The sequence below is a fragment of the Manis javanica genome, chromosome X, assembly GCF_040802235.1.
Source record: "Manis javanica isolate MJ-LG chromosome X, MJ_LKY, whole genome shotgun sequence".
NCBI lineage: Eukaryota > Metazoa > Chordata > Mammalia > Pholidota > Manidae > Manis > Manis javanica.
Window position 1 is genome coordinate 97,451,916 of NC_133174.1, and position 27,853 is coordinate 97,479,768.

Consider the following 27,853-nt stretch of genomic DNA (forward strand, 5'->3'; position numbering starts at 1 on the left):
GAAGAAGGAAGAACAATCCCAAATGAATAGTCTAACATCACAATTATTGAAACTGGAGAAAGAAGAACAAATGAGGCCTAAACTCAGCCGAAGGAGGGACATAATAAAGATCAGAGAAGAAATAAACAAAATTGAGAAGAATAAAACAATAGCAAAAATCAACGAAACCAAGAGCTGGTTCTTTGAGAGAATAAACAAAATAGATAAGCCTCTAGCCCAACTTATTAAAAGAAAAAAAAAATCAACACAAATCAACATAATCAGAAATGAGAATGGAAAAATCACAACAGACTCCACAGAAATACAAAGAATTATTTAAGACTACTATGAAAACCTATATGCCAACAAGCTGGAAAACCTAGAAGAAACGGACAACATCCTAGAAAAATACAACCTCCCAAGACTGACCAAGGAAGAAACACAAAAGTTAAACAAACCAATTACGAGCAAAGAAATTGAAACAGTAATCAACAAACTACCCAAGAACAAAACCCCGGGTCCGGACGGCTTTACCTCGGAATTTTATCAGACACACAGAGAAGACATAATACCCATTCTCCTTAAAGTGTTCCAAAAAATAGAAGAGGGAATACTCCCAAACTCATTCTATGAAGCCAACATCACCCTAATACCAAAACCAGGCAAAGACCCCACCAAAAAAGAAAAGTACAGACCAATATCCCTGATGAATGTAGATGCAAAAATACTCAATAAAATATTCGCAAACAGAATTCAACAGTACATCAAAAGGATCATACACCATGACCAAGTGGGGTTCATCCCAGGGATGCAAGGATGGTACAACATTCGAAAATCAATCAACATCATCCACCACATCAACAAAAAGAAAGACAAAAACCACATGATCATCTCCATAGATGCTGAAAAAGCATTTGACAAAATTCAACATCCATTCATGATAAAAACTCTCAGCAAAATGGGAATAGAGGGCAAGTACCTCAACATAATAAAGGCCATATATGATAAACCCACAGCCAGCATTATACTGAACAGCAAGAAGCTGAAAGCATTTCCTCTGAGATCGGGAACAAGACAGGGATGCCCACTCTGCCCACTGTTATTCAACATAGTACTGGAGGTCCTAGCCACAGCATTCAGACAAAACAAAGAAATACAAGGAATCCAGATTGGTAAAGAAGAAGTTAAACTGTCACTATTTGCAGATGATATAATACTGTACATAAAAAACCCTAAAAGACTCCACTCCAAAACTACTAGAACTGATATCGGAATACAGCAAAGTTGCAGGATACAAAATTAACACACAGAAATCTGTAGCTTTCCTATACACTAACAATGAATCAATAGAAAGAGAAATCAGGAAAACAATTCCATTCACCATTGCATCAAAAAGAATAAAATACCTAGGAATAAACCTAACCAAAGAAGTGAAAGACTTATACTCTGAAAACTATAAGTCACTCTTAAGAGAAATTAAAGGGGACACTAATAAATGGAAACTCATCCCATGCTCATGGCTAGGAAGAATTAATATCGTCAAAATGGCCATCCTGCCCAAAGCAATATACAGATTTGATGCAATCCCCCTCAAATTACCAGCAACATTCTTCAATGAATTGGAACAAATAATTCAAAAATTCATATGGAAACACCAAAGACCCCGAATAGCCAAAGCAATCCTGAAAAAGAAGAATAAAGTAGGGGGGATCTCACTCCCCAACTTCAAGCTCTACTACAAAGCCATAGTAATCAAGACAATTTGGTACTGGCACAAGAACAGAGCCACAGACCAGTGGCACAGATTAGAGACCCCAGAAATTAACCCAAACATATATGGTCAATTAATATTTGATAAAGGAGCCATGGACATACAATGGCAAAATGACAGTCTCTTCAACAGATGGTGCTGGCAAAACTGGACAGCTACATGTAGGAGAATGAAACTGGACCATTGTCTAACCCCATATACAAAGGTAAACTCAAAATGGATCAAAGACCTGAATGTAAGTCATGAAACCATTAAACTCTTGGAAAAAAACATAGGCAAAAACCTCTTAGACATAAACATGAGTGGCCTCTTCTTGAACATATCTCCCCGGGCAAGGAAAACAACAGCAAAAATGAGCAAGTGGGACTACATTAAGCTGAAAAGCTTCTGTACAGCGAAAGACACCACCAATAGAACAAAAAGGAACCCTACAGTATGGGAGAATATATTTGAAAATGACAGATCCGATAAAGGCTTGACGCCCAGAATATATAAAGAGCTCACACACCTCAACAAACAAAAAACAAATAACCCAATTAAAAAATGGGCAGAGGAACTGAACAGACAGTTCTCTAAAAAAGAAATACAGATGGCCAAGAGACACATGAAAAGATGCTCCACATCGCTAATTATCAGAGAAATGCAAATTAAAACTACAATGAGGTATCACCTCACACCAGTAAGGATAGCTGCCATCCAAAAGACAAACAACAAATGTTGGCGAGGCTGTGGAGAAAGGGGAACCCTCATACACTGCTGGTGGGAATGTAAATTAGTTCAACCATTGTGGAAAGCAGTTTGGACGTTCATCAAAATGCTCAAAACAGACCTACCATTTGACCCAGGAATTCCACTCCTAGGAATTTACCCTAAGAACGCAGCAATCAAGTTTGAGAAAGACAGATGCACCCCTATGTTTATCGCAGCACTATTTACAATAGCCAAGAATTGGAAGCAACCTAAATGTCCATCGGTAGATGAATGGATAAAGAAGATGTGGTACATATACACAATGGAATACTACTCAGCCATAAGAAGTGGAAAAATCCAACCATTTGCAGCAACATGGATGGAGCTGGAGAGTATTATGCTCAGTGAAATAAGCCAAGCGGAGAAAGAGAAATACCAAATTATTTCACTCATCTGAGGAGTATAAGAACAAAGGAAAAACTGAAGGAACAAAACAGCAGCGGAATTACAGAACCCAAAAATGGACTAACAGGTACCAAAGGGAAAGGAACTGGGGAGGATGGGTGGGTGGGGAGGGATAAGGGGGAGGAACAAGAAGGGGGTATTAAGATTAGCATGCATGGGGGGGAGGGAGAAAGGGGAGGGTGGGCTGCACAACACAGAGAGGACAAGTAGGGATTCTACAACATTTTGCTAAGCTGATGGACAGTAACCGTAATGTGGTTGTTAGGGGGGACCTGATATAGGGGAGAGCATAGTAAACATAGTACTCTTCATGTAAGTATAGATTAAAGATTAAAAAAAAAAAAAGAAAGAAAGAAAGAAAAGGGGGATTACTCCTTGATAGGATAAAACTATTGGTAAATCAAAGATCAACGCATGCTTTAAATATCCTTAATGTTGATCACTTAAAGGGTGTCAGATGATCAGCTATGGAGATACTCTTTTCTGATAATATTCCTTTCTCTTAATAAAAAGAAAAATAAAGGCAGTCCCTGTGTGCTGACCTCCAATGAGTTCTGCACAGTGGTATAGAGGGCATGTCAAAGTGTGGGCAAAGGGTCTGTTTGTTTCTATGCAGAAGATCAAGGCCTAGCTTGGATACCCAGAAAATGAACTAAGATACGATATGAGGAGGAGCTTCCGGCATCAGCACTCTCTGGAGGACTCGTGCCGGGGGATGATCATCAAAAAGCCTCCACAGGGATCCGGGCGATGCTGTGGTTGTGGCTGCGTCCACCCCACCATTTCCTGGACTTGCCATTGGAATGAGGAGGGAGATGTCTAGGCTGGCATGTGCATACAGTGAGACAACGAATTTGACCAGATCTGTACTGTTGGAACTCAACCAGGAGTTGGGAGGGGTGCAAGTTGTAGCACTCCAAAATCTTATGACTATAGACTATCTACGGTTAAAAGAACATATGGGATGTGAACAGATCCCAGAAATGGGCTGCTTTAATTTGTCTGATTTTTCTCAGACTGTTCAAGTACAGTAGGACAATATCCATCATATCATAGACAAATTTTCACAAATGCCTAGGGTGCCTAAATGGTTTTCTTGGCTTCACTGGAGATGGATGGTAATTATAGATTTGCTTTGTTTATGTCACTGTATTCCTATTATGTTAATATGTGTGTGCAAATTAGTTAGTAGTTTAAAACCTATACATACTTAAAGTACTCTACAAGAAGATATGTCAAAGAAATAATCAGTTCTCCCATGTTTTCTTCCATATGCTACCTCTATAACTTTTCTTATTCCTTCCTAATTACAACCCTTAAATAGAATTCGTGCCTCATATCGAATTTACCGAGTATCATAATTCCTCCAGGTGGTAAAGATACCTCGAGACAAGTGCTGGGCATAGAAGCCACAGGGCATAAATCTGCAAAGAAGTAAAAAGCTAACCTTTGCAAACAATATGGCTTCTCTCTCACTTACCAACTTTACATTTCCCTGTATGGCCCCGGAAGATGACTGGTTAGCCAGAGATGGGTAAGATTCCTCAAGGGAGGAACAACCTAAGACAGGCACAGTCGCAGGGGGGCCATCAGGTGAGAAATTGGGGATCAACAGAGGTGAAGCTCAGAACCTCATCCCCCCTGCTTTGAGAGAAATCTTCTGCATCTGTGGATGTTTTGCTGCCCTTGTCTAGCTTGGATTAATACTTAGTCCATAGGCACACACCTGATCATCTACATTTGCCCTCTTACAGCACTAAACTATGTTTTCTACCTTTATCTTGCATCTACCTACCACTTCAGCATTTTATTAAAAATAAAAATAATAATAACAATAAAGGGAGAAATGTGGGATCAACATATAAATCAAGTATAAAAATCAAACGAATATTCATATTTGACCTGATTGTTTATAGTTCATAATGCATGATCAAAACCGAATGTTTCTGTGATGAATGCCCTTGTACTGTTCACCATGTAAGAATTTATTCACTATGTAAGAATTTGTTCACCATGTAAGAACTTGTTCGTTATGCTTCAGAAGATTGGAGACTGACGAGAATTAGGCTTGAGATGGATTAATGATTGTACATTGAGCATTGACCCCCCTATACTGAATTTTATTGTTGTTAACAACCATTTGATCAATAAATATGAGAGATGCCCTCTCAAAAAAAAAAAAAACAGAAAAACAAACAAAAACAAAAACAGTGTTTTTGTTCTTACGTTTACATCATTAAGAGTCAATACAAGTGAGTTCTGAATAAAATGTACAAGGTACCAATTGTAATTATGATCACAGTGCTTTCAGAGATATACTATTAATTGTCTGGCACCCCAGTCGAAATGTTTCTGATGCTGAGGCACTTTCAGTAGCACAGTTAGTGGGAACATACTTTATAACAGTAATTATCCCCTGAATTGCAATGCGCTTTTGTTCCCTATACTGTAAATCTTCAATGTCACTCCTCAGTTCATTTAAAGCTGTGAAGAGTGACTCAACTGAAAAAGACTAATTCCAAGGAAACTGTAAGTTTTAAAGTAATGAAATGATAAAAATAAGAATTAGACTTACAATGTAATTTCACAACATGAAATTATAAACTTGCAACATAACTTAAATTTGAGAGACTTTGTGATTATATTTGATATCATCCCCTTACGTAATTTTTGTAAAATAGACAAAACATATTTATCAGTAAAACTGTGATAGTCTTCTAGAGTCTTGAGACAGAAATTTTGCAAATTGAATGTAATTTACACATTTCTAACTATAAAGTGTTGCCTAGCCACTGCATAGAAACACGCACTTTAATATTTTCAACCATATACTATATATTGCTGGCATTATGAAATACAAAAGGATGCCAATATTTAGATGTTATGTCAGTATTTCAAAGTTTCTCTTCTTTCCAAAATCATGCAATTTTCCCATAGCTTTCTAAAAAGAATATACTTACATTAAACTCTTCTACTGTTATATCTTAATTATATGAATATAATGTTAGGCCCCTCATCAGTGACTATTCTGCATCTCACTTATTTTGTTGCCATTTTTATACAAAGGAAGTGCTCAGTTATCTTATATCCAATATATATCATTCTATTAGAGTAACATAGCAGAGTTGTCGGTATTTTGATATCAAATTATCCAGTGTCTCCTTTCATACTCTTAGTCTTTCTATGTAGTATCATAGGAGTTGAGATCTTTCAAAGTTAGATTTGATCTCCATGACATTAAATCAAGATATTATCTCCAGTTAGTCATTATCAATGTTCTTTCCCTTCTTCCAGTCTAATAAAACCACAATATTAACCTTTAAGAGGTATGACATGTATTTTTAGGTCTACATAAAGACAAAATTATTATTAGTGAGTGTTGCTACACTTTGGCTCATTCCTAGTAAAATTATAAAGATTAACTGATACAGCATATACCATACACATAGCATATAAAAACACATAAAGGACTAGTAATTACAATAGTACCTTTAACAGAACTCTTATATTTCAAAAATATTTCCGGCACTGGTGGATAGACGTAATATACACCAATAATCGTATTCTTCATTTCTCCGGAATCAGTCTTTTCTTTACTCCACTGAAGGAAGTTTTTACCTTGGTATCGCTGGAATATGGACGGCTTTTATGACCTCTTGGCAGGAAGGATAAAGTGCAGAAAAATGAGAAAAAAATTAATAAACAGTGTGGGATTTTCTATATAAAAACAGTTTAAATTCAAACAATCTCATGCCACCAAGAAAATATGTTCACTTCTTCAGTGTAGCAGCTGTTTATACTCAATATGCATTAAAAATTATCAAAGAGAGTAACTAAATCTTAAGGAAATCAGACATATCAAAGTTTAAGTGGACTAAAGTGGAACTGTCTACAGGAAACTGAAAAGCCATGATAAAAAGAAAATTAATAATACAGATTTTTCTACCTACTCAAATGGTCGACATCTTAAAAAATTGGTTTTTAAATCATGTATTACACTGAAGGTATGGCATCACGTATGAACTAAACTGCCTATGAATATAGCTCAGCATTTAAACTCATGTTCTTAAAGCATATTTAAAAGGGTCATTTACATCTGATATTAGTATATATAAAATGAGATATTCATAAACATGTGGATACATACTTCCTAGGACTCTAACAAATTTCCTCATTACCAACATGGTAGTATTCTAGTACACACACTATTCCACATTATTCCCTCACTCTTCTGGAAACTTTTACCTTCATTGTTTTGAATAGAGAAACATAATGTACTTATAGACAAGTAGTGAGGCTTTTTGCTATGTAAGAAAAATGTGAGCTCCAAGGCCCAAAATTTCATGCACATTTTAATTTTATTTAGTGTTTTGAAAATATCCATTGAATCCATATTGGGATATAGGGCCTAACAGTCTTCCATCTGTAAACAATTTATGATTATCTGCCTTACATCAAGCAGGAATTAAAGCTCATCAAAGGACATAAGCACAATTTTCCAGTGAGTCAAAATCATTGCTTCAGTCATAAACAATCAAGAATCAATATATTTCATAGGCTAAATATTTTTTTTGAAAACATTCCTATAGTGATAAAAGATGTCAAAATAAAGCTATCTTGTGGTTGAATGTTGTAATGTAAAAGTTAATCTAATGAAGAAAAAATACATTACATTTCCAGTAAAGCACACACAAACCAACTGCTCACCAATAATAAATATCTGACGTTCATTTGTAGTGGTGAGGTAAAGCAGTTTAGGTACTTGAGTGTCATTTCTGACAACTTTCAACTGTGTACACATGAAATCTGTCACTGCAGAAAATGAAAACACAAAATTACTTCTGCATTTCAAAGAGGACAAACCGAGATAAGGATGTAACACAGTGCTTCTCGAACTTTAATGAACAGCGGAATCACCTGGTGCAACTGTTACAATACACATTCAGATTCAGTAGTTTTGGGGTGGGGCCCACGATTCTCCATTTCTAATAAGCTCTAGGTGATACCAGTGACTGCTCCCAGTCCTTTGATCACACTTAGAGGAACAAAGATCTAATACTTACCTTTTCCTTTAGATAAAGGATCTAACACTTATTTTTCCTTTATAAATTACAATGGTGGGGAGGCGGAGACAAGATGGCGGCGTGAGCAGGAGAGTGGGAATCTCCTCCCAAAAACATATATATTTTTGAAAATACAACAAATACAACTATCCCTAAAAGAGAGACCAGAAGACACAGGACAACAGCCAGACTACATCCACACCTGCGAGAACCCAGCGCCTGGTGAAAAGGTAAGATACAAGCCACAGCCCCACGGGACCCAAGGCCCCTCACCAGAGCTCCCGGTGGGAGGAGAGGAGTTGGAGCGGGGATGGAGAGGGAGCCCAGGACTGCTAAACACCCAGCCCTAGCCATCCGCACCAGAGCACAGACACACAGTGCATGCGTGGGGTGTTGGAAACTAGGGAAGCAGGACAGTAAGACCTGTGAGCGGTTCACGCAGCCAGTGCCCCTGGGACAAAGAAAAGCAAGTGCTTTTTGAAAGTCTTAAAGGGACAGGGACGCCACAGCTCGACAGAAGCATCCCAGGTCACAGTCTAGCAGCTGGAAATTCCAGGGAAATCCAGGCGCACTAATCCCCTGGGCAACAGCTCTGAGACCCCTCATGGAGGTAAACAGCCAAACAGCCCCCCATCCATTACCCCTCAGGGGCCCCACCAAGCAGAGCAGCAGCCTGAGGCTGGCCAGACCCACAGCAAGGGAGCATCCTCCATACCAGCCAGGCAAGATAAAGAGACCCAGTCTACACGCAATTGCCCAACACAAGCCACTAGGGGTCGCAGCTGTCCCAGTAAAGAAAGGCCAGGAGCAAGTGGAAAGAGTCTTGACTCTCCCAGCTGACAGACGAGTCAATAGCGTATCACTGCACCTATTAACATGAAAAGGCAAAAAAATTTGATCCAGACAAGACTAACCCAGACATCTTCAACATCTTCTACATCTTCCCCTGAGAAGGAACCTGGGGAGATAGATTTAACCAATCTTTCTGAAAAAGAATTCAAAATAAAAGTCATAACCATGCTGATGGACTTGCAGAGAAATATGCAAGAACTAAGGAGGGTGAATACAGAAAAAAAACAATCCCTGGAGGGAATTCAAAGCAGAATGGATGAGATGCAGAGACCATTAATGGACTAGAAAACAGAGAACAGGAAAGCAGAGAAGCTGATTCAGAGAGAGATAAAAGGCTCTCCAGGAATGAAAGAATATTAAGAGAACTGTGTGACCAATCGAAACAGAACAATATCCACATTATAGGGGTACCAGAAGAAGAAGAGAGAGAAAAAGGGATAGAAAGTGTCTTTGAAGAAATAATTGCTGAAAACTTCCCCAAACTAGGGGAGGAAATGGCCTCTCAGACCACAGAGGTACACAGAACTCCCATGACAAGGGATCCAAGGAGGGCAACACAAAGACACATAATAATTAAAATGGCAAAGATCAAAGACAAAGACAGAGTATTAAAGGCAGCCAGAGAGAAAAAAAAGGTCATCTACAAAGGGAAACCTATCAGGCTATCATCAGACTTCTCAACAGAAACCTTACAGGCCAGAAGAGAATGGCATGATAGACTTAATGCAATGCAACAGAAGGGCCTCAAACCAAGAATACTGTATCCAGCACGATTATCATTTAAATATGAAGGAGGGATTAAACAATTCCCAGACAAGCAAAAGTTGAGGGAATTTGCCTCCCACAAACCACCTCTACAGGGCATCCTACAGGGACTGGTCTAGATGGGAGCGCTCCTAAAAAGAGCACAGAACAAAACACCCAACATATGAAGAAGGGAGGAGGAGGAATAAGAAGGGAGAGAAATAAAGAATCAGCAGACCGTGTTTATAATAGCTCAACAAGCAAGTTAAGTTAGACAGTAAGATAGTAAAGAAAGACTGAAGGAACAAAACAGCAGCAGAATCACAGAACCCAAGAATGGACTAACAGTTACCAAAGGGAAAGGCACTGAGGAGGACAGGTGGGAAAGGAGGGATAAGGGCAGGAAAAAATTAAGGGGGCATTACAATTAACATGTATGGTGGGGGGGGGGGCACGGGGACAGCTGTGCAACACAGAGAAGACAAGTAGTGATTTTACAGTATCTTACTATGTTGATGGACAGTGACTGTGAATGGGTATGTGGGGGGGACTTGGTGAAGGGGGGAGCCTAGTAAACATAATGTCCTTCATGTAATTGTAGATTAATTATACCAAAATAAAATTTTTAAAAAAAGAAGACACATAAGAAACATCTAAAAAAAATAATAAAGTTCCCTTTAAAAATCTAAAAAAAAAAAAAAGTACAATGGTGGCGCCTAATAGTCACTGCTTGCTGTACAGTTAAAGAGCACAACAGTCTTTCTAATTGGGCATACAACTGAGTGTCAACAGTTATCTCCTACAGGAAAAAGAGTTTAGTTTCTCTATGATGCTTCTGCTGATTAACCCAATCTAATACTGATTCCTGAATTACTCTGACTCCTTCCACTATATAGGGCCACACAGTATTAATTTGTACTTGCTCATGCAAGTGCTTTATATGTGTTTAGCTTAATGTAATTAGACTTTAAGCCTAAATGACAAGGGCTCATACCACGTATTCTTTTCTGTTCACCTTGCTTACCAACCTGATAGACTAAAAAGAATATTTGAAAATGAGTTCATAATATCTTCCAGCTTCAACTGCTTTCTAAATGTATCAATAGTTATTAACTATCAGGTTATTTAGGTAAAGTTTCATTAATCTAAAAATATTTCTTTAATCTTAACTCATTACATGTGAGAACAGTTATGGTCTCACAAACCAGAAAATGAAGAAATAAATGTAAATACTTATAACCTCACAATAACAGTAAGTTCTCATTTGATAATAAGTATGAATTGATTTCCAGTATCTCATATTACTAATTCTTCATTTTGTAACAACAAAGATAAAGGACATCTGTTCAAATGACTAAGAATAATTATCTTAATTTGTATCACTTTTCCTCCATTTCAGACACTGTACAAATATGAGTATTCATGGTTAAAGATGTTGAGATAGGACTATTAAAGAAATTTCTTATGCTAATTTCATGGCTGTTAAAAATCAGACATTCAGATCTAACACTTTCTAGTTGTTTGACATCCGGGAAATTACTTAAACTCTCTGACCTTTGTTTTCTCACCTATACACTTGTAAAAACATCAACTGTCTAAAAGGTAATGGGGAGCACAATATGAGATCTAACATCTACAGGCATCCAGTATATAGTTAACACCCAACAGTAGATCCCCTTAGTTCTTCACTTTCCTTAAAAGGACAAAAGATGCCCTACTAACCGCAGGATTCTTGCATTATTCTAGAAGATCCTTGGTTGCATTCCCCTTCACTGGCCAGAAGCCCCTTTAATGCTCACCATTCATTTAATGATTTTTTTCCTTCACTCTTGGTCAAAAGATGTCCATAAATTGTGATTGTTGCCAACTACTTAACTGCAGTAAATCTCACCAATGGTCTGTACAAACTTTCTTTAGAAAAGTATATTTCATGTACTTCATATTATCAGAGAGAATAGAACATGCATATGCGGCAACATTGCTGTGAAAAATCATTATCCATAACTTGTGTCAGCTTCTTATTTAAAGTGGCTGTGAAGAAAGAGGGACCTGGCTATAAAACTCATATAAAATCAAGTAATGGAATTGTCATCAGAGGTTATCACTGATGCCCTTAGAGAAGTTATGTGAGAGGCTATAAGCTCTATTCACACTAGAAGCCCATGCTTCAGTTTTAGTCAAAACTCTTTCTGCCCTTTCCCTTAATAGCTGAGGTGAGGGTTAGTTCTATTTCATACATATTTTTTTATTTGTTTGTTCATTTGTTATATTTTTTTAGATTCTATGTATAAGTGAAATCCTATGGTAAAGAATTTAATCTCACAAGCAAAGGGTGGAATCTAATGAGAGGTGATACCTGAGTGGTCTGTAGTACCGTTTTGCAGTAGCAAATAAAGGGGTAGCAGAACAGCTCAGTAAACGGTCTCTAGGTCTCCTGATGTTCGACAAGTTTTACCTTGTTCTTGGTTTTTTTTAATTACGTGTAAAGATTGGGAGTTTCCCCAATGTTGGCAAACGTTTATTTTAACAATGAGTGTTTTATTCATATAATCATTTGGAAAATAGTTAAAATAGCATGCCTTATCTAAAATAGCTTTCGGCTACAAATTCAAATAAGCAAAAATTCGCCGAAGTTGTTAAAAAGTATTAAATACACTTTTTGTCTTATCATAATCAACTTGAGGGCTAATTTGTTATATAAAATATGTAACAGGGCATACCTAAAATGCTTTCAAATAAATAAAATTAGAGCAAAATATACCAATGTCTGAATAAATTCAAGTGGGAAAAGTCAACACCAAAGTAAGTAAAATATTGACCAGCTGGTGTAACACGACCAGCCTAATATAAATTTAATACTCGAATGGAATCATACTCACTACTGTCATTATTTAATTACACAGTCTGCCAATTCTCTACCAATTAATTTTACCTTAGTGAAGTCTTCATTGTCTTTAATGGGGACTGCTTAATCAATTTCCAAACGGATGCAAAAGATGACTGCCTATGTTTTAGTTTCACTGAATCTTAAGCTTTTATTCCTGAAATGCCAACAATGAGAATTAGTAAGAGCACCTGTTTTCTTAAAAACTGGTTTCAATCCCAAACTTGATTCTGAACAGAAAATCAGATACTAACCAGGAGGTTAATATCTGTAATACCAAATGTAATATTAATATAGAAAAAATTTAAACAAGTTATCAGACTGCTGGAATTTGCTAACAGAGTATCATGCCACTCTGTAAGTCAGTACAGTATGCCATTTTTTAAGTTAATGCCCCCAATTCAAAAATAAAAAGATACAAATATTGGACTGAGTACTTGGGTAAATATTTTCAGAGATTTCAGGCTGAGACATAGAAAACAATTCCACTATAAATGGTTGTTCTGAAGTCCCATCAGCAGTATGAATCCAACCATATGACCAAAAATCTTCACAGTTTTCTATATGGATAGAATATTAGAATAAATGAAGGTAACTGATTATGCACGTATAAACACAGAACTGTTCAATGAAATATTTCAATTTTAAAACCTTACCTTTCTGCTTTGACCTCTGAACCCTTCCTACAAAAACTAAAATGCCAATAACATCACAGATATGATTTTCTGGCATATCATCCAGTTCTGATCTAAAAAACAAAAAATTGTTGAACAGATAGTATATTTTTAATACTGAAAAGTATTCTACAACTGTAATTGTGAAAATGTGCATCTGTGTCATTGCTACAGCACAATTCTGGATACATTTTGAGTAAATTATAATACATTGTTTCAGTAACTAACCTTGACTGTCAGTATTTCAGATATTTTATAAGAGGCTATTTTACCTTGTGGTGAAGTGGTGATTTAATTTTGGCAATCTCCATTCTGGTTTCACCTACTTTTCTGGAATGATAATTATATTAGTTGGAGGATCTCGAGGGTTCAGGCAGATTTCTGAAAAAAACAAATACACTACTTTAATATAGTATTTAACATATATGAGAGAATATACATGTGCATGAACTATACAGCTAAATAATAGACTGAACACATTTGAGTCCACCACTAAATCTAAGAACTAGACCATAATCAATAGTTTTCTTCTTTTTCCCACATTATCACATCCATTTATCTCCCCACCAAAGGTTAATCAACAGAAATTAGGAAGGGCCCTTTCAAGATTGTAGCAATTGGCAACATTTGAATATTGACTATAGGTTAGAACTACAGTACTTTATCATTCTTAAATTTCCTGATTTTGATTATTGTAGTGGGGTAATAGAATGTTCTTGTTCATAGGAAATAAGGACTGAAATATTACTGAAGTGTTTAGAGATAAAGTGATATATAGGATGAGTACCTACTTTCAGGTGATTCTGAGGACAGTGTGTGGGGGGACGAGAGAGAATGAGAAAGAGAGAGAGAGAGGAAACGTTAGAGCAACAATAAATGTTAAAAATTGTTGAATCTGTGTATCTGTGTGAAGGGTATATAGGAGTTCTTTATACTACTCTTTTAAGTTTTATGTAAGCTTGAAACTATTCCAAAATAAAATGCTGACAGAAGCCTTTCTAACAGCACCTCATTGTAAGGGAAAACTATATCAAAGTCATTAACTTAACAGTGTAATAGAAGGTGTGCGTCACCTTCTAAGTGCAATGGAGAGTCACTGGAGAGATTGAGGCAGAAGAGTTTAAGGCATGATCTACTTCCATTTTAAAAAGCTGGCTTTGACATGACAATACTGGTTACTTTTGGAGTAGGCTATTGACCAGAGGAGGGCATGATGGAGCCTTTTGGCGTGCTTAAAATGTTCTGTATCTTAATCGGTGTGTGTGTGTATACATATATGTATGTATTTATATATATATATGTTTATGTGTGTGTGTATGTGTGTGTGTGTGTATATATATATATATATATATATATATATATATATATATATATATATACATATACTAACCTGTATTTGTAAGACTTTCCTACTTTACTGTGTACACAGTATACCTTAACAGGAAAGCTCTGAAAGCAAAAAAACACACCATAAACAAAAGAGAAAAGGGACAGTGTGAGAGAAGAACCTGCAATATTTAGACAAAAACTTAACACCCATTAGCAAACAAATCCTGGAAATGAATTTGAAAAAGTCAAAAACATAATTAAAAACAGTATGATATGGGAAAATGGGAATGTTATTTAGTACAACCTTTTCAGAAGGTGATTGGTCAACATCCATTAAAAATTCAATACTCTATAACGAGCAATTTCCCTTCCAGCAATCCATCCATTCAACAGAAATACATGAACATAATGAACAAATATGTATAAAACCTAATGATGTTCAGCACTGGATCTAAACCTGAAAAAACCAATAACTACTATAATGACAAATTATTCATTCACATGGGCGTGATTTTATATAATCACTGCCTCCACACTGCAGAAGAATATATGTATGGATGTACATTAAAGATGCCTGGGATATTGGGAATAGTAAATCATGCAATACCATACAATTATTTTTTTCAAAGTTATACACCAAACTGCTGACAATTTGGAGTTTTGAAAGGGGGGAGGTAAAAGGGGTCTTTCACTCCACCCCAACATTTTATTTAAAACTTTCAAACACACAGCAAACCTGAAAGAACACCAATACATCACTTCCAGATTTTGTCATTTTACTCTACTTGGGTCTTACATTTTTAATACAATATACTTCTAAATGTGTAGTTTGGATTTTTTAGCACATGGCTATCACTTTTTGTAGCAACAATATGGTTTCAATAATGAATAGATATTACTTTCATAATCAGAAAAATTAAATAGTTTTACAAATTACTTCCCCCTTAAATCTTCTTCTACACACTGATTTTTCATTTGTACAACCAATTCTAAAAAATAAAATGATCAACACTTAGAGTAGTATGGCCAGGCTGCCTTACTGCATGCTTGACACAAAAATCATTCCGTTATGTCATCCCTGAAATGATGAACCTGTTTTTAAAGCTTCAGTTATTTAAATTACCTTTGGCTACACATTTCTAAAACACCTTTTCCTCCTTATAACTGGATATTACTTTAACTGCACTTTTTGATACAGTCATCTTTTCACTTGCAAGTTCGTTGATGTTACACGTCATAGTAAGGTTATGATCTAGCATTATGACTATAATGCGGGAAAAACCACCTGAAAAGCAGTAAATGTAGAAAATTATCATCTTTCTCCCTTCAGTACTTTTGCTTTCTTTTTTTGCATTTTATTTCCTCCACATTCCATGCTCATACATGCCAGTTGTTAACTATCATTTCCCTTCATCTCTAAGACATGAAACACATTTTAGAGCAATTGCTGATGATGAGCTGGCATTTTCAGGTTAACTTCCTACTTCTGATACAGAAGAATTGAACTTCTCAGATCACTACTATCCGTGCTAAGAAATAAGAAACAAAAACATGAGAATTCTAAGCATTCCCGCAGAAATCACACATTCAAAAAGGCAGTATTTATATAAATGCTACACTCAAAGACACAATGGCATTTCATTAATGTAAACTATTAAAGAATAAATCAAGAAACATCCTTTTTGAATAAAAAAGGTTTAAAACATGCAAAACCCACAAATATTTAAAACTTTTATGCCTAATTCAAATCTACGCACTCTCCAACCAACACCAAAAGTACTATTTCCACAAATGGAATGGCAATGAAACTACGACTAATTCCACTGTAGTCAAAAACATAATGAACACAAGCGGAATACTAACTGCAAATCAGGATGTTTGCCAGATCAGATGTAAACTGTTTCAGGCATAAAAGCCAGCCTTGGGCTGTGCAAATTTCATTAAGTGAGCGCCACTCTGTTATTCAGGAAAACTTGTCTCCTACCGCTCGTGTGGCTTGTAATACTTCAACAATACCAAAGCACCTCCTTTTCCTTTCCCATTAACGCCAAGCTCCTAAAAACTATTTTTTAACCCTCCGTTGTTGCCTCTAATTCCTTACCATAACAACTGTGTTCCTCAGGTTGCTTGTTCCTTAGCCAGATATCTCCATACGGGTCTTCCTTATTCCACAGCGCCAGGTAATGACTCCTACCGCCCCTTCAAGGCCTCTTTTGCATCTCCTCGTGCGCACTATTTCTAAAGGGAGTTTCTAAAGAAAGAGTGTCCAAGGTCTTCCCACAGTGGACGCTATCTATGCACAGGATCCCCTGGCCTGTTCTTCTCTCGTTGTAAAGACACGAGACTCTGGAAATTCTCAGTTCTATGCCAACATTCAGAATATTTTTGTACACGAGATCGTTTAGGCTGGGGACCAGGTAGCACTGCTGGTACACCCTGTCGGAGATCGTCACATCAAAGCAGTAAAGAGGCGGTTTCGGTATCCGGTCGCGTGGCTCATCCCCTAACAGGTACCTTTGGACAGCCAGCACAGCGACAGGCACCACCTCCGAAGGGGTGATCCACTGGAGAGGTGAGTCCGTTCTTTGCTCAAGAACATTTCGGATCCAGGACTTGGGCCCTTGGGCCCCGGCCCTTCGGATCACCCCTCCCAGGACGCTAGCCCCACTTCTCTCACGGTTCGGCCGGTCTAGCCTAGCATGTGTGGGGCTGGCTTCAGGCTGGCCTAACTCACCAGACGTGATCGTCAGGCCACTGACTACCCTCTTCACTCCCCAAAGCGAATTTTCCCAGTTCAAAGCAAGACAGTAAGAAACCGCGCGCTTGGGCGACGATCGCTACCCAGCCGGGCCGACTGAAAAGGCTCCTCCCCCGAAGGGGGCTGCACGTCGTTTCGCGTGTGCGCGTGTCGGCTCTCTAGCCCCGCCCCTAGATCGGCGCACTTCCCTCGCTCAGGCGCTGTTACTAGGCAGCCACGAGCGCGGTTACGTAGCAGGTCCTCGGTTCTGGTGCCCGCGGGATTGCCACGGGAGGGGTAGCAGGAAAAGCATTGGTCGCCCTGGGTCCCGAAGCGTAGCAAGAGGGAGGGGAAGGAGCGCTCGTGGCCCCTCTAGTAGGGAGGACGCCGAAAGGCAATGGAAAAGAGAAGGTGGACGTACGCGGGGTGCAAGTAGTCATAGCTCAGGGGTTTGAGGGTTTGAGCCTTGGAACACCAACAGAAAGTAAATCAGAGTTGGTATAGTGAATATATATTGAATGTGTATATACATTAATTGCTGTGCTCTGATATATACTGCACGTATGTATCACTGAATGTGATAATATGGGTTTCCTTTACTACGAACAAACACAGATAATGTATACACAGCCTAGCCCAGAAAGTCCTCCCTAAAAGCACTTTGCTGAATGCACGGTTGGTGAATTATTGAGTACTGCAAACGAAAACAAAAAAAAATTGTAGAACTGGCTTGGTAAAGAGCTGCCTTTTGATTAGACTCCTTAAAATGTATTTATGTTTTAAACAATATCTGGCTTAAAATACAACTAGGGTGTGCAATTTTAGAAACCACTCCTAAACTACAAAGAAGGTATATGGAACGAATGTAAAGTGTTAAAGCTGTAAGAATACTCGGAATTAATAGTTAGATGTACCAATATACACAAAATGTGCTAAGTGTCTTATGAATACTTTTCAAAGCTGGTTATAGACTTTTTTTGATCAATCTCCCTTTGCTATTTCATGACTGTTGGTTTACTTTGAAGTACCTAGTATGAGGCAGCACTGTTTTAGCTCATTGGGGATAATAGTAGTCAGGCTCCTTTATCAAGCTTCTTCTCATAGCCTAGGATGAAGAACCTTGCCATTATTAATCTTTAACTAATTCACTCACTCTGCACATATTTCTTGAGTGCCTGCTCTGGGCAAGGCAAGGTCTTGCTATGGACACCAACAAACACAAGAAGGCAGCTGAGGGGGCAGAAGTTAATATTTTATATAGAGTATGATTAAAGAAGGGTTCATTAAGAGACTGAACAGAATGGAGACCTAAGGAGGTGAGGAAGTGTGTATGTGGGTATCTTGGGAAAGGGCAGTTGAGTCAGAGGGAACAGCAAGAGCAGGTACTATGAGAGCAGAATACTTGGTATTTCCAAGGAAATGCAAAAGTCAGTTGGCTGGAGTGGAGGGGTGAGGGGGACAGTGCCAGGAGATGAAGTCAGAAAGTAGCAGTGTTGTAGGCTTTTCTCTGTTTCAAGCAGGAGGGACATACTTCAGATTGAGCCATATTTCTACCGATAAGCAATTCATTCTGGAATGATGTTTCCCTTATCTCTGTCACCTTGTTACAGCACTCATTTACCATTTGTCACCTAATACTGTGATGAACAAAATTTAAATACTGTGAATAAAGCAAAACATCTAATGTATGTAGTTTGTCTCTCTAACTCTGGGTTTGCCAACCTGACATTCTTGACATTTTGGGCCAGAAAATTATTTCTTGTGGGGGTGTCTTGTTCACTGGGGGATGTTTAGCAGCATTCCTGGCCTCTACCCACTAGCTCCCTGTAGCACTACCCTCCCCCACAAGTTGTGACAACTAAAAATATCTTCAGACCTTGACAAATATTCCCCCAGGGGAAGACAGCATCACCCCTTGTTTCAAACCACTAATTTAACTAATTTAAGCCTTTTAAGAGCAGAAACTGATTCATTCTTTAGAATTTCCCATAGTTCTTTCACTACTGCTATGCATAAATAGCATCCAGTATTTTAAATAAATAAAACCTATAATTCCCACTGCCTCTCCACTTAAGGGAATATATGTATGTGTCCTCTCTATAAACAATACAATAACAAATATCCAAACTTAGAAAACAAAAAATAAGCTCCCTGAGTTTCGGTACTTTATGTTCACTGCTGAATCTCCAGTGCTAAAATAAGTATCTAGCAGATAGTAGGTGTTCAACAGTAATTGTTGAATGAAAAAAGGAAATGACAGATTTTTATTGGATTTACTGCAAGAGTCATTAAATATCAACTACCTAACTACCTCTATTGTTTAGCCACAAAGAACTGGTTTGAAATCTTCCATATCTGCTCCATTACCTCTCCCAAACTATATAGTCAGTGGAATTGATACCTAATAATACTGTATCATCATATTCTGGGGCCTTCCAGCTAATTCATAGAAGATGAATATTGGCAATGCTGCCCAGGAGTTGGGTAATTACTGGAATTGGGAGGAAATAGCACCCATTTTTTTTTGTTTTGGTTTTTACAATACTTCACACAATACAGATATACAGTGACTGAGGCACATATTTGGTGTCTTTTGTATTGCTCTACCAACAATCTACTGATAATGTATCTCCCCAAGATGTCTACTTGAGTACGTATCACACCTACGTGTGAATGTCCCCTGACGTAGTATTATATTATGATAACTTGCTTAAGATTAATTACACAATAGAGTAAGAGAAATAATTTTTTGACCCAATAATACGTTACTGATTTTTTTCTCCCCTCAGATCCCCACAATTTGTTATAGTGGCCCCTAGAGCTTAAAATAGTAAAAGCAGTCAATATAATCATTGCATAAAATGGCTATGTTCTAAGATATTCAAAACGCATAAATACATCATAAAATTTATTTTGTGGTCCACTAAATTTGGTGCAGATATCAGCCATGTGGATTTTCCTCAACATTAAAACTGGACTCATAAAAGTAATCACAGTTGTTGAAAAGTTAGTTATTATGAATAAAGTGCTTAAAACACCAGCACATACCAAGAGTTCAATAAGCGCTAGCTACTGTTACTATTATTTTAAAAGGAGGCATAACATAAAAATCACAGAGTGCTGGAACATTAGATACCCACTAGTTCAGAGTTCCTCTAATTGTGGCTTGTAAAGCTATAAATGAGGTCATGAAGTCAATTATTGGGTCACAGTCATCAATTAAAAATCTGAAAAAAAACAGAAAATGCAAGTACATCACGCATAGTGAGAGTAAGGATTGCTTCATAATACTTTTGTTTCAGATTTGTTGGCATGTATATGTGTATACTGGATTGTGATGTAAAATGTTTTTCTTACTATAGACTGTGACCAGAAATGTTCAAAAACAATTGCTATAGTTCAACCCCCCGCCCCTCTTATTAGAAGAAAGAAATTAGTCTTAGAAAAGGGGACTTACATGACCAAGATCACATAACAATAAGTGACAGAGAATCAGGACTACTAGCCAAGTCTTATTACAAAGCCAATATCCTTTCCATAACATAAAATTATTATGTTGGTCATCTCTCAATATATACAAAAAAAAATGCACACCCAAAATAAGCAGTCCCAAATACATGAAGCAAATGTTCGACACACAAGAAGGAGAAATAGTAACACAAAAATAAGAGGGGCTTCCATACCTAGCTCCCAGTTATGTATGAAACAACCAGACAGAAGATCGACATGGTAGCAGATGACTTCCACAACATGAAAGACCAATTGTACGTAACAGACATTACAGAGCACTCAGCTCAGTAACAGCAGAATCCACATGGAACGTTCCCCAAGGAAGCCCACGGAACAAGTCTTAACAAATTTAGGAAGATGAAGTCTCACAAAATACCTTCTTCACCCACAATGGAATGAAACTAAAAATCAATAGCAGAAGGAAAACACGAAAACCCACAAATATGTGGAAATCAAACTACTCACTCTTAAAAATCCAAAGGGTCAAAAAATGAATCACAAGGGATTTAGAAAATATCTGGAGAAAGATAATAAATAAACACAATACACATACAGATGCAGATGTTTAAATATAGAAACATTTATCAGTACTTGTGTACACAAGGGTTTGATGACACACATATATTGCATTACTTTTTCATCTGTGAGGTCCTAGAAGAAATGATACCACAGTAGCAATGAGAACCCCTAATGTCCAGATCTTGTTTGAACAATTATCTAATAAAAAGAATCAGAGCTCCTTGAAGAAATAGCTCATTCAGGAAATGGGAAAAGAGATACAAAACCTGAGTCTGGAACACCTTGCAGTTCTATAAAATAAGGAAGTGCTAAAAAAATATCCCCATATAGATGGGGATGTGTCAAGGTGGTACAGGAGCCAACCAAACGCGCCCCTATTGTCAAAGTTGGAGCAATTTAAATAACAGAATAAATTAATTAGTACTGAATTGTAACCGAAAGTACAAAATTCATACACATGTTCCATACTGATATAAATAAATAAATGAATGGGACAGAAGAGACCATGTTCTCTTGCATAAGAATTCTCAATAATTTATATAGATACTTTGCCCTAAAAGAAGGGGAACATAAATCCCTACACCTTAAAGTGTAGCTGAGTGTCATGACTTCTTTCCCCAAAGTACAGTATGCTAAGGGGGTTGGGGGAAAGAGCAACCTCCCAGTGAAGAAGCCTGACAAACTCTACTTCACCTAAGGGATCGGTGTCAGTATCAACAGTGACAAGTCATGATGGAAATATTTACTTTTCATATGAAGTGATGATAATGGTACTTATGTTGTATCCTGACAAAAGAAAACAAGCCATAACTTTAGTTTAATTATGATTTAAAAATCATAAAAATTACAGTAGACGGACATTCTAAATAATACTTGAACAATATGCCTTAAAATTGCCAAGGTCTTCATAAACAAGGAAAGCCTAAGGAGTTTTTACAGCCAATAGGAGCCCAAGGAGACATGACAAATAAATGTGATGTAGTATTCCAGATGGGGTCCTGGAACAGAAACAAATCAGGTAAAAAGCAAGGAAATTTGAATAAACTATGTACTTGATTCATAATAATATATTAAGATTGGTTCATTAACTATAACACATTTACCATAATAATGTAAGATGTTAATAACAGGAGAAATCATGTCAAGGGGTATATGAGAACTCTCTGCACTATATTATCCATTTTTCCACAAATGTATAACTGTTCTTAAATAAAGCCTATTTAGAAAGCCTCCCAAATGGGAAATCTTCAGGCCAAGATAATTTCACTGGAGAATTCTGTTAAATGTTTAAATAATTAACACCAGCTCTATACAGTGTCTTCGGAAAAACAGAAGCAGAGGAAACACTTCCCAATTCGTTTTATGAAGCTAATATTATGTTGATACAAAAGCCAAAAACACCAGAAAAAAAGGAAGAAAACTGTATACTAATATCCTTTATGAATACTGATGAAAATTCCTTTATAAAATGTTAGCAAATGTAATTCAGCAATGTAGACTGGTTCAATATCCAAAAATCTGACATTTTAATTAATCAGACCAATAAGTTACAAAAGAAAGTTATATGGTTTTATCAGTCTTTGCAGAAAAAAAAACACTTGAAAAAATTCGACACTCATTCATGATTAAAAAAAAACTCAGAAAACCTGAATAACTGAATAGAAGGGACGTCCTCCATCTGGTAAGGGCGTTGTATTAGTTTCCTAGGACTGATGTAACCACAAACTGAGTGGCTTCAAACCAGAGGTTTATTGCCTCCAAGTCCTGGAGGCCAGAAGTCTGAAATGAAGGTGTCAGCATGGACGTGCTCTTTCTGAAGCCTCCAGGGAAGGATCCTTCCTTGTCTTTTCCAGTTTCTGGTAGCCCCAGGCTCCTTGGCTTCTGGCAGCCTAACTCTAATTTCTGCCTTCACTGTCACTTGGCATTTTCCCTGAATGTGTCACTGTGTCTGTGTCCCTTAGTCTTATAAGGACACCAGTCATACTGGATTAGGCCTCATTCCAATGACCTTATCTTAACTCGATCACATCTGAAAAGACCCTATTTGTAAGTGAGGTTACACTTGCAGGTACTATGAGTCAGGACTTTAACATATCTTTTCAGAGACACAATTCAACCGATCATGTCCACTCTCCAGCCCTCTGAAACTATGTCCTTTTTATGTGCAAAATACACTGACCCCACCTCAGTATCCCCAGAAGTCTTAATCCATTTCATCTTCAACTCTGAGTTCTAAAATCTCACCTTAATATCAACTCGGAAAAGTCCCACTCTCATCACCTAAGTCACACACTGGTGAGACTCTAGGTTTGATCTATTCTGAGATAAGTTTCCTTTCCAGTGGGAAACAAGTTACCTGCTTCTAGAATACAATTGTGGGACAGGTATACAATAAACATTCCCATTCCAAATGGAGGAACTTGAAGGAAAAAAGAATTCATGTGACCCAAGCAAGTCCAAATCCCAGCAGGGCAAGTCTTTTCTGCTGCTTTTTTTAATGGGACTTTTTAGGTTTTATATATAAATTTTAAACAATTCAATTTTAAGAATAGTGTTTTAAAGTTTCTTATAAGCATTTATTTGTATTCTTTATTTTTGTGATTTTTTATTAAAATATAGTTGATACAGAATATTATACTGGTTTCAGTGATGACAATTATATATATTATGAAACGCTCACCACAGTAAGTGTGATTACCATCTGTGACCATACAACAATATTACAATATTATTAGCTATATTCCCTATGCAGTATTTCCATCCTGTGCGAAAATTGTTTTATAATTTGAAGTTTAAACCGGTTTATCCCTTTCATGTATTTCACCCGTCCCCTCACCCATGGTAACTCACAGTGTGTTCTCTGTGTTTGAGTGTCTAATTCTGGTTTGTTTCTTTGTTTTGTTTTTCGGATTCTACATATAAGTGAAACCATATGCTACTCATCTTTACCAGACTGACTAATGTGACTTACCATAATACCCTCTGGACCATTCATGTTATTGTAAATGGCAGGATTTCTTTTTACCGCTAATAATATTCCATTGCAGAAATGTACCACATCTTCTTTATCCGTTCATCTATTGATGGACACTTAGATTGTTTCCATAACTTGGCTACTGTAAATAAGCTGCAATAAACATAGGGGTTAATATATCTTTTTGAATTAGTGATTTTGTTTTCCTTTGGCATAGTTATTTAACTTACTGTAGGTCTAGCAGATTTCCTGTATAAATTTTAAACTTTGTTTTGGGGTACATAAGAGTTCATCATGAGTACTTCTTTTTATATTTTGAAATAGCTGTGGAAGTACAATGAAAGCTATTTTCCTTGAATTTTATTTTATCTAATGCTAAAATTGCTATACTTGATTGGTTCATTTTTTCACATAGGCCAGATTTATCTTTTCCTGTCTTTGCATAGTATTTTTCAAAGTAATATTTAGCACAATATGTAAAACATCTATTGCCTGTTCTTTGTAAAATATTTTAAAAATTAAAGGAATTCTAAAGTTTCATTTCTCCAAACCTGCCATTGCACTACTCCCCTGCCTTCACATTCAACTATTTCAATAGTTTGCTGTATATGCTTCAAGTTCTCTTATCTATGCTTTTACCAGAAATTATGTCTTAAGGAGAAACATACAGCACCTTTTTTAATATGTGTTTTATGATATATAATATAATTTTTAAATTTAATTCTATACTTTATTTTACTGTGTTTCTGTGTTAATACATTTAAACTCTCCTCATCTTTATAATGGATACATAAAATTTCATTTCCAAAAAGGCCAGTTTGCTTTTCTTCTTCTTGTGACAGCTTTCATTTTTTCTTTTTTTTATTGTCATAATGTATTTTACTATAATGGCAATTACTGTAAATATTTATTTTCCTTAAGAATATTGAGGAAATATTCTTTGAATGCCAGGGTTATGGTTTCAGGCTCTGGGGGTCTAAAGATAATTTTAGGGTGTCATAAGATGGAGAAGTTACTCGTATGACTTAAGTGACAATCTAATTTCTGTGATGAACAACATGTGCTGCACATTCCACAGAGGAAGAGATCTATAGCAAAGGCATGTGCTGACAGGAACAAGTGACCCTTGCTTGTGAGTGAGGGTGCTAGTTACTGGTACACAGAAGGGTTTTGTCCCCTTCTGCCATGTGATTCACACCTGAGGCACTTACTGCAGGGAAATGACAATGTCTCAGATATGCCTCCCTTCTCTTTCTCCTTGAGAACTGGCATCATTAGAGCCATGTGGAAATGAGAGTGAAATTAAGATTGAATGACTTCTGAGATGTCCTTGAGCCCCAGCATATACTATGGACATCTTGTAAGAGTATGCTGAGCTGGGACTGGAACACATGTGTGTGTCTGACAGTAAAGCCAAACTTGTGAACACTTCTGTTTAAACACTGATTCCCCAAACCTTTGTATAGAAATATTTTCACTGCAATACATATTCATTGATGAATTTCTGGTGTTTCTTCTAATATTTATCATCCATTTAGTGGATTGGGAGGCTTAAGTGTCTGAAGTAGAGATTACAATTTTGCCTCTGAGGATGAATTCACACTATCCAGTTGCCATAAAGAACTGACGTTAACCATAAAAACATGATGCATTTTTTGTTTCTATGACACCTGGACTATGCCATCTTACCATCTTACCCTGGGAGGAGAAACACTTAACTTGGATGTTTACAGACAGAGAGTATGTGATACCCACATCAAAAAAGATAATTTGGTTGTTTACCATCACTACGAGTGTTTGTGTATGTACGAGCACTGGGGTAGTCACTGAATATGTTGTTGCAAGTGTAGGGGCTGATTACTGCTGTTTTTGGTGGGGAGGTTAGCAGTCACTGCTGAATGCAGACTCAAGAGGCTGAGTCACTAGCTTTTCCATCTCCTCCCCTGTTTCTGTGTCCTTGGATGGCACCCATAGTGTGAGGGCTTGTGACTTTGGGTTCTGTAAAGCTAAAGTTAATAAATGTTTTGACTATGCACTCCTCTCCATGAAATATTTTTGAACTATCCATAAAAAATGTATATTCAGTTATACTATGCCTACATATATTAAGGAACCTTGGGGAGGGTAAATTATGAAGGCACAAATTTTGAAGGCAATGCATTGTGAGGTAGAATAAATATAATGTAAACACAATTTTTTTTCCTGGATGCCACTGGATTGTTTGCACACCTCCTAGGTATCTGAATACCACTTTGGAAACTACCACTCTAAAGGAAAATTTTCAATTTATAATATATCTAATTAAAAGCTGTGGACAGCTCCCTATTATTATATGCATAACATTCCCTAATAAAGCTTCTGGTTTTGTTCATATAACAGTTTTTTTCCTATTCATTGATTGTGTTACAAAAGAAAGGCGGAGTAGGTGTGGGGAACTGTGGAGGGCAAGCTCTCTGGTCTCTTCGTTAAGGGCACTCATCACACAGTGTGGACCCCCCTCATGACCTCATCAAAGCCTGATTCCCTACCAAGGACCCATGTCCAAATACCACTACATTGTGGGCAAGGATTACAGCACTTGTCTGTCGGGGCACACAATTCAGTCCCTCGTATGTGCACAGCCCAGTCCTGTAAAAGCTTCTCTTTCTTTATTCGTCCTTTATAGTCTTGGGTTGGGGAGTATGCATGAACCACTCTCCAGCTCCAACTTTCATACTTCTTCCACTCTCCATCTCACAGCATCCATTTCAACTTTGTATGTACTTTCCTAAGTAGCTTTAATAACGTTTAAACATCCAAATTCTCCTTCTCTCTTTTGAGTTTGTTTTTTTTTAACCATGCTGATATTTAGTCTATACGCTTTTGTTTCCTTCCTGAAATAACTGTGTCTCTGCTGGCAGGAATCCTCCCAAGGTGGAAATTGGGAGGGAAAAGCACACATGGCAGAACCTAGAGTGCTGCCACACAGGGACTATGAAGTTTTACTGACAATAGTAGAACTTAAAGGAGAAGACTTGCCCAGGCTTACAGGGTAACCCGATCAGGCCTCTAAGACTCTGAGTGAGGCCGAACATCTTGATCACTCACTGGACCGCAGGCAAGTCAATAATCGACTCTGAGCAAATGAGCTTAGAGCTCGTGATGACGGAATCGGCCCTTTGCTGACATTTCCAAGCTCCACCTCCCATCACAGGCCAGCCAGAACCTTTCCCAAGTCCTCCCACCCCTTCAGACGCAGGCTCCCTCCCACCTCCCCCATCCCTCCCCTCACCCCAGTCCCTCCAATTCCTGTCTCAGAGTCACTCTCACAGACTGCAGTCTGGATGGTGGCCATCTTTTCTGCCACGCCCCTCACCTCCCAGCAGGCACCGCTTCGAACAGCGCCCCCTTGGCGGCATTCACTTCCTCGGCCGCCATCTTGACTGAGATAGTCACCCCGGGCTGACAACTGCTCTGCTTGCGGCACTGACTGGCACGTGTCTCCTGCTATGTCTGCCCCAGGGAAGCGAGCCCCAGCCCCAGGTCGTAAAGGCAGAGAAGGCGGTGGGAAAGGCAGTGATCTCAAACCCCTCAGGGTTGGGGTGGCAGCTTCTAAAAGGGTAGAAGAATTTGAGGGGCCCATGGCCCGTCTGGATCTCCAGGGGCTCTCCCGAGCCCTTGGA

The 27,853-nt window shown here is 37.7% G+C and overlaps 1 protein-coding gene across 1 annotated transcript; it reads right to left on the reverse strand.

Moving 5' to 3' along the window:
- Positions 1-4,917: 4,917 nt before the first annotated feature.
- On the reverse strand, positions 4,918-27,608 carry LOC108408261 (RPA-related protein RADX-like). Its single transcript, XM_073227524.1, is given in 10 exon segments — positions 4,918-5,407; positions 6,395-6,523; positions 6,526-6,558; positions 7,613-7,717; positions 12,886-13,008; positions 13,105-13,196; positions 13,395-13,503; positions 16,553-17,288; positions 17,339-17,560; positions 27,561-27,608. Coding segments are annotated over 10 exon segments (1,803 nt in total). The 3' UTR covers positions 4,918-5,201.
- Positions 27,609-27,853: the final 245 nt, after the last annotated feature.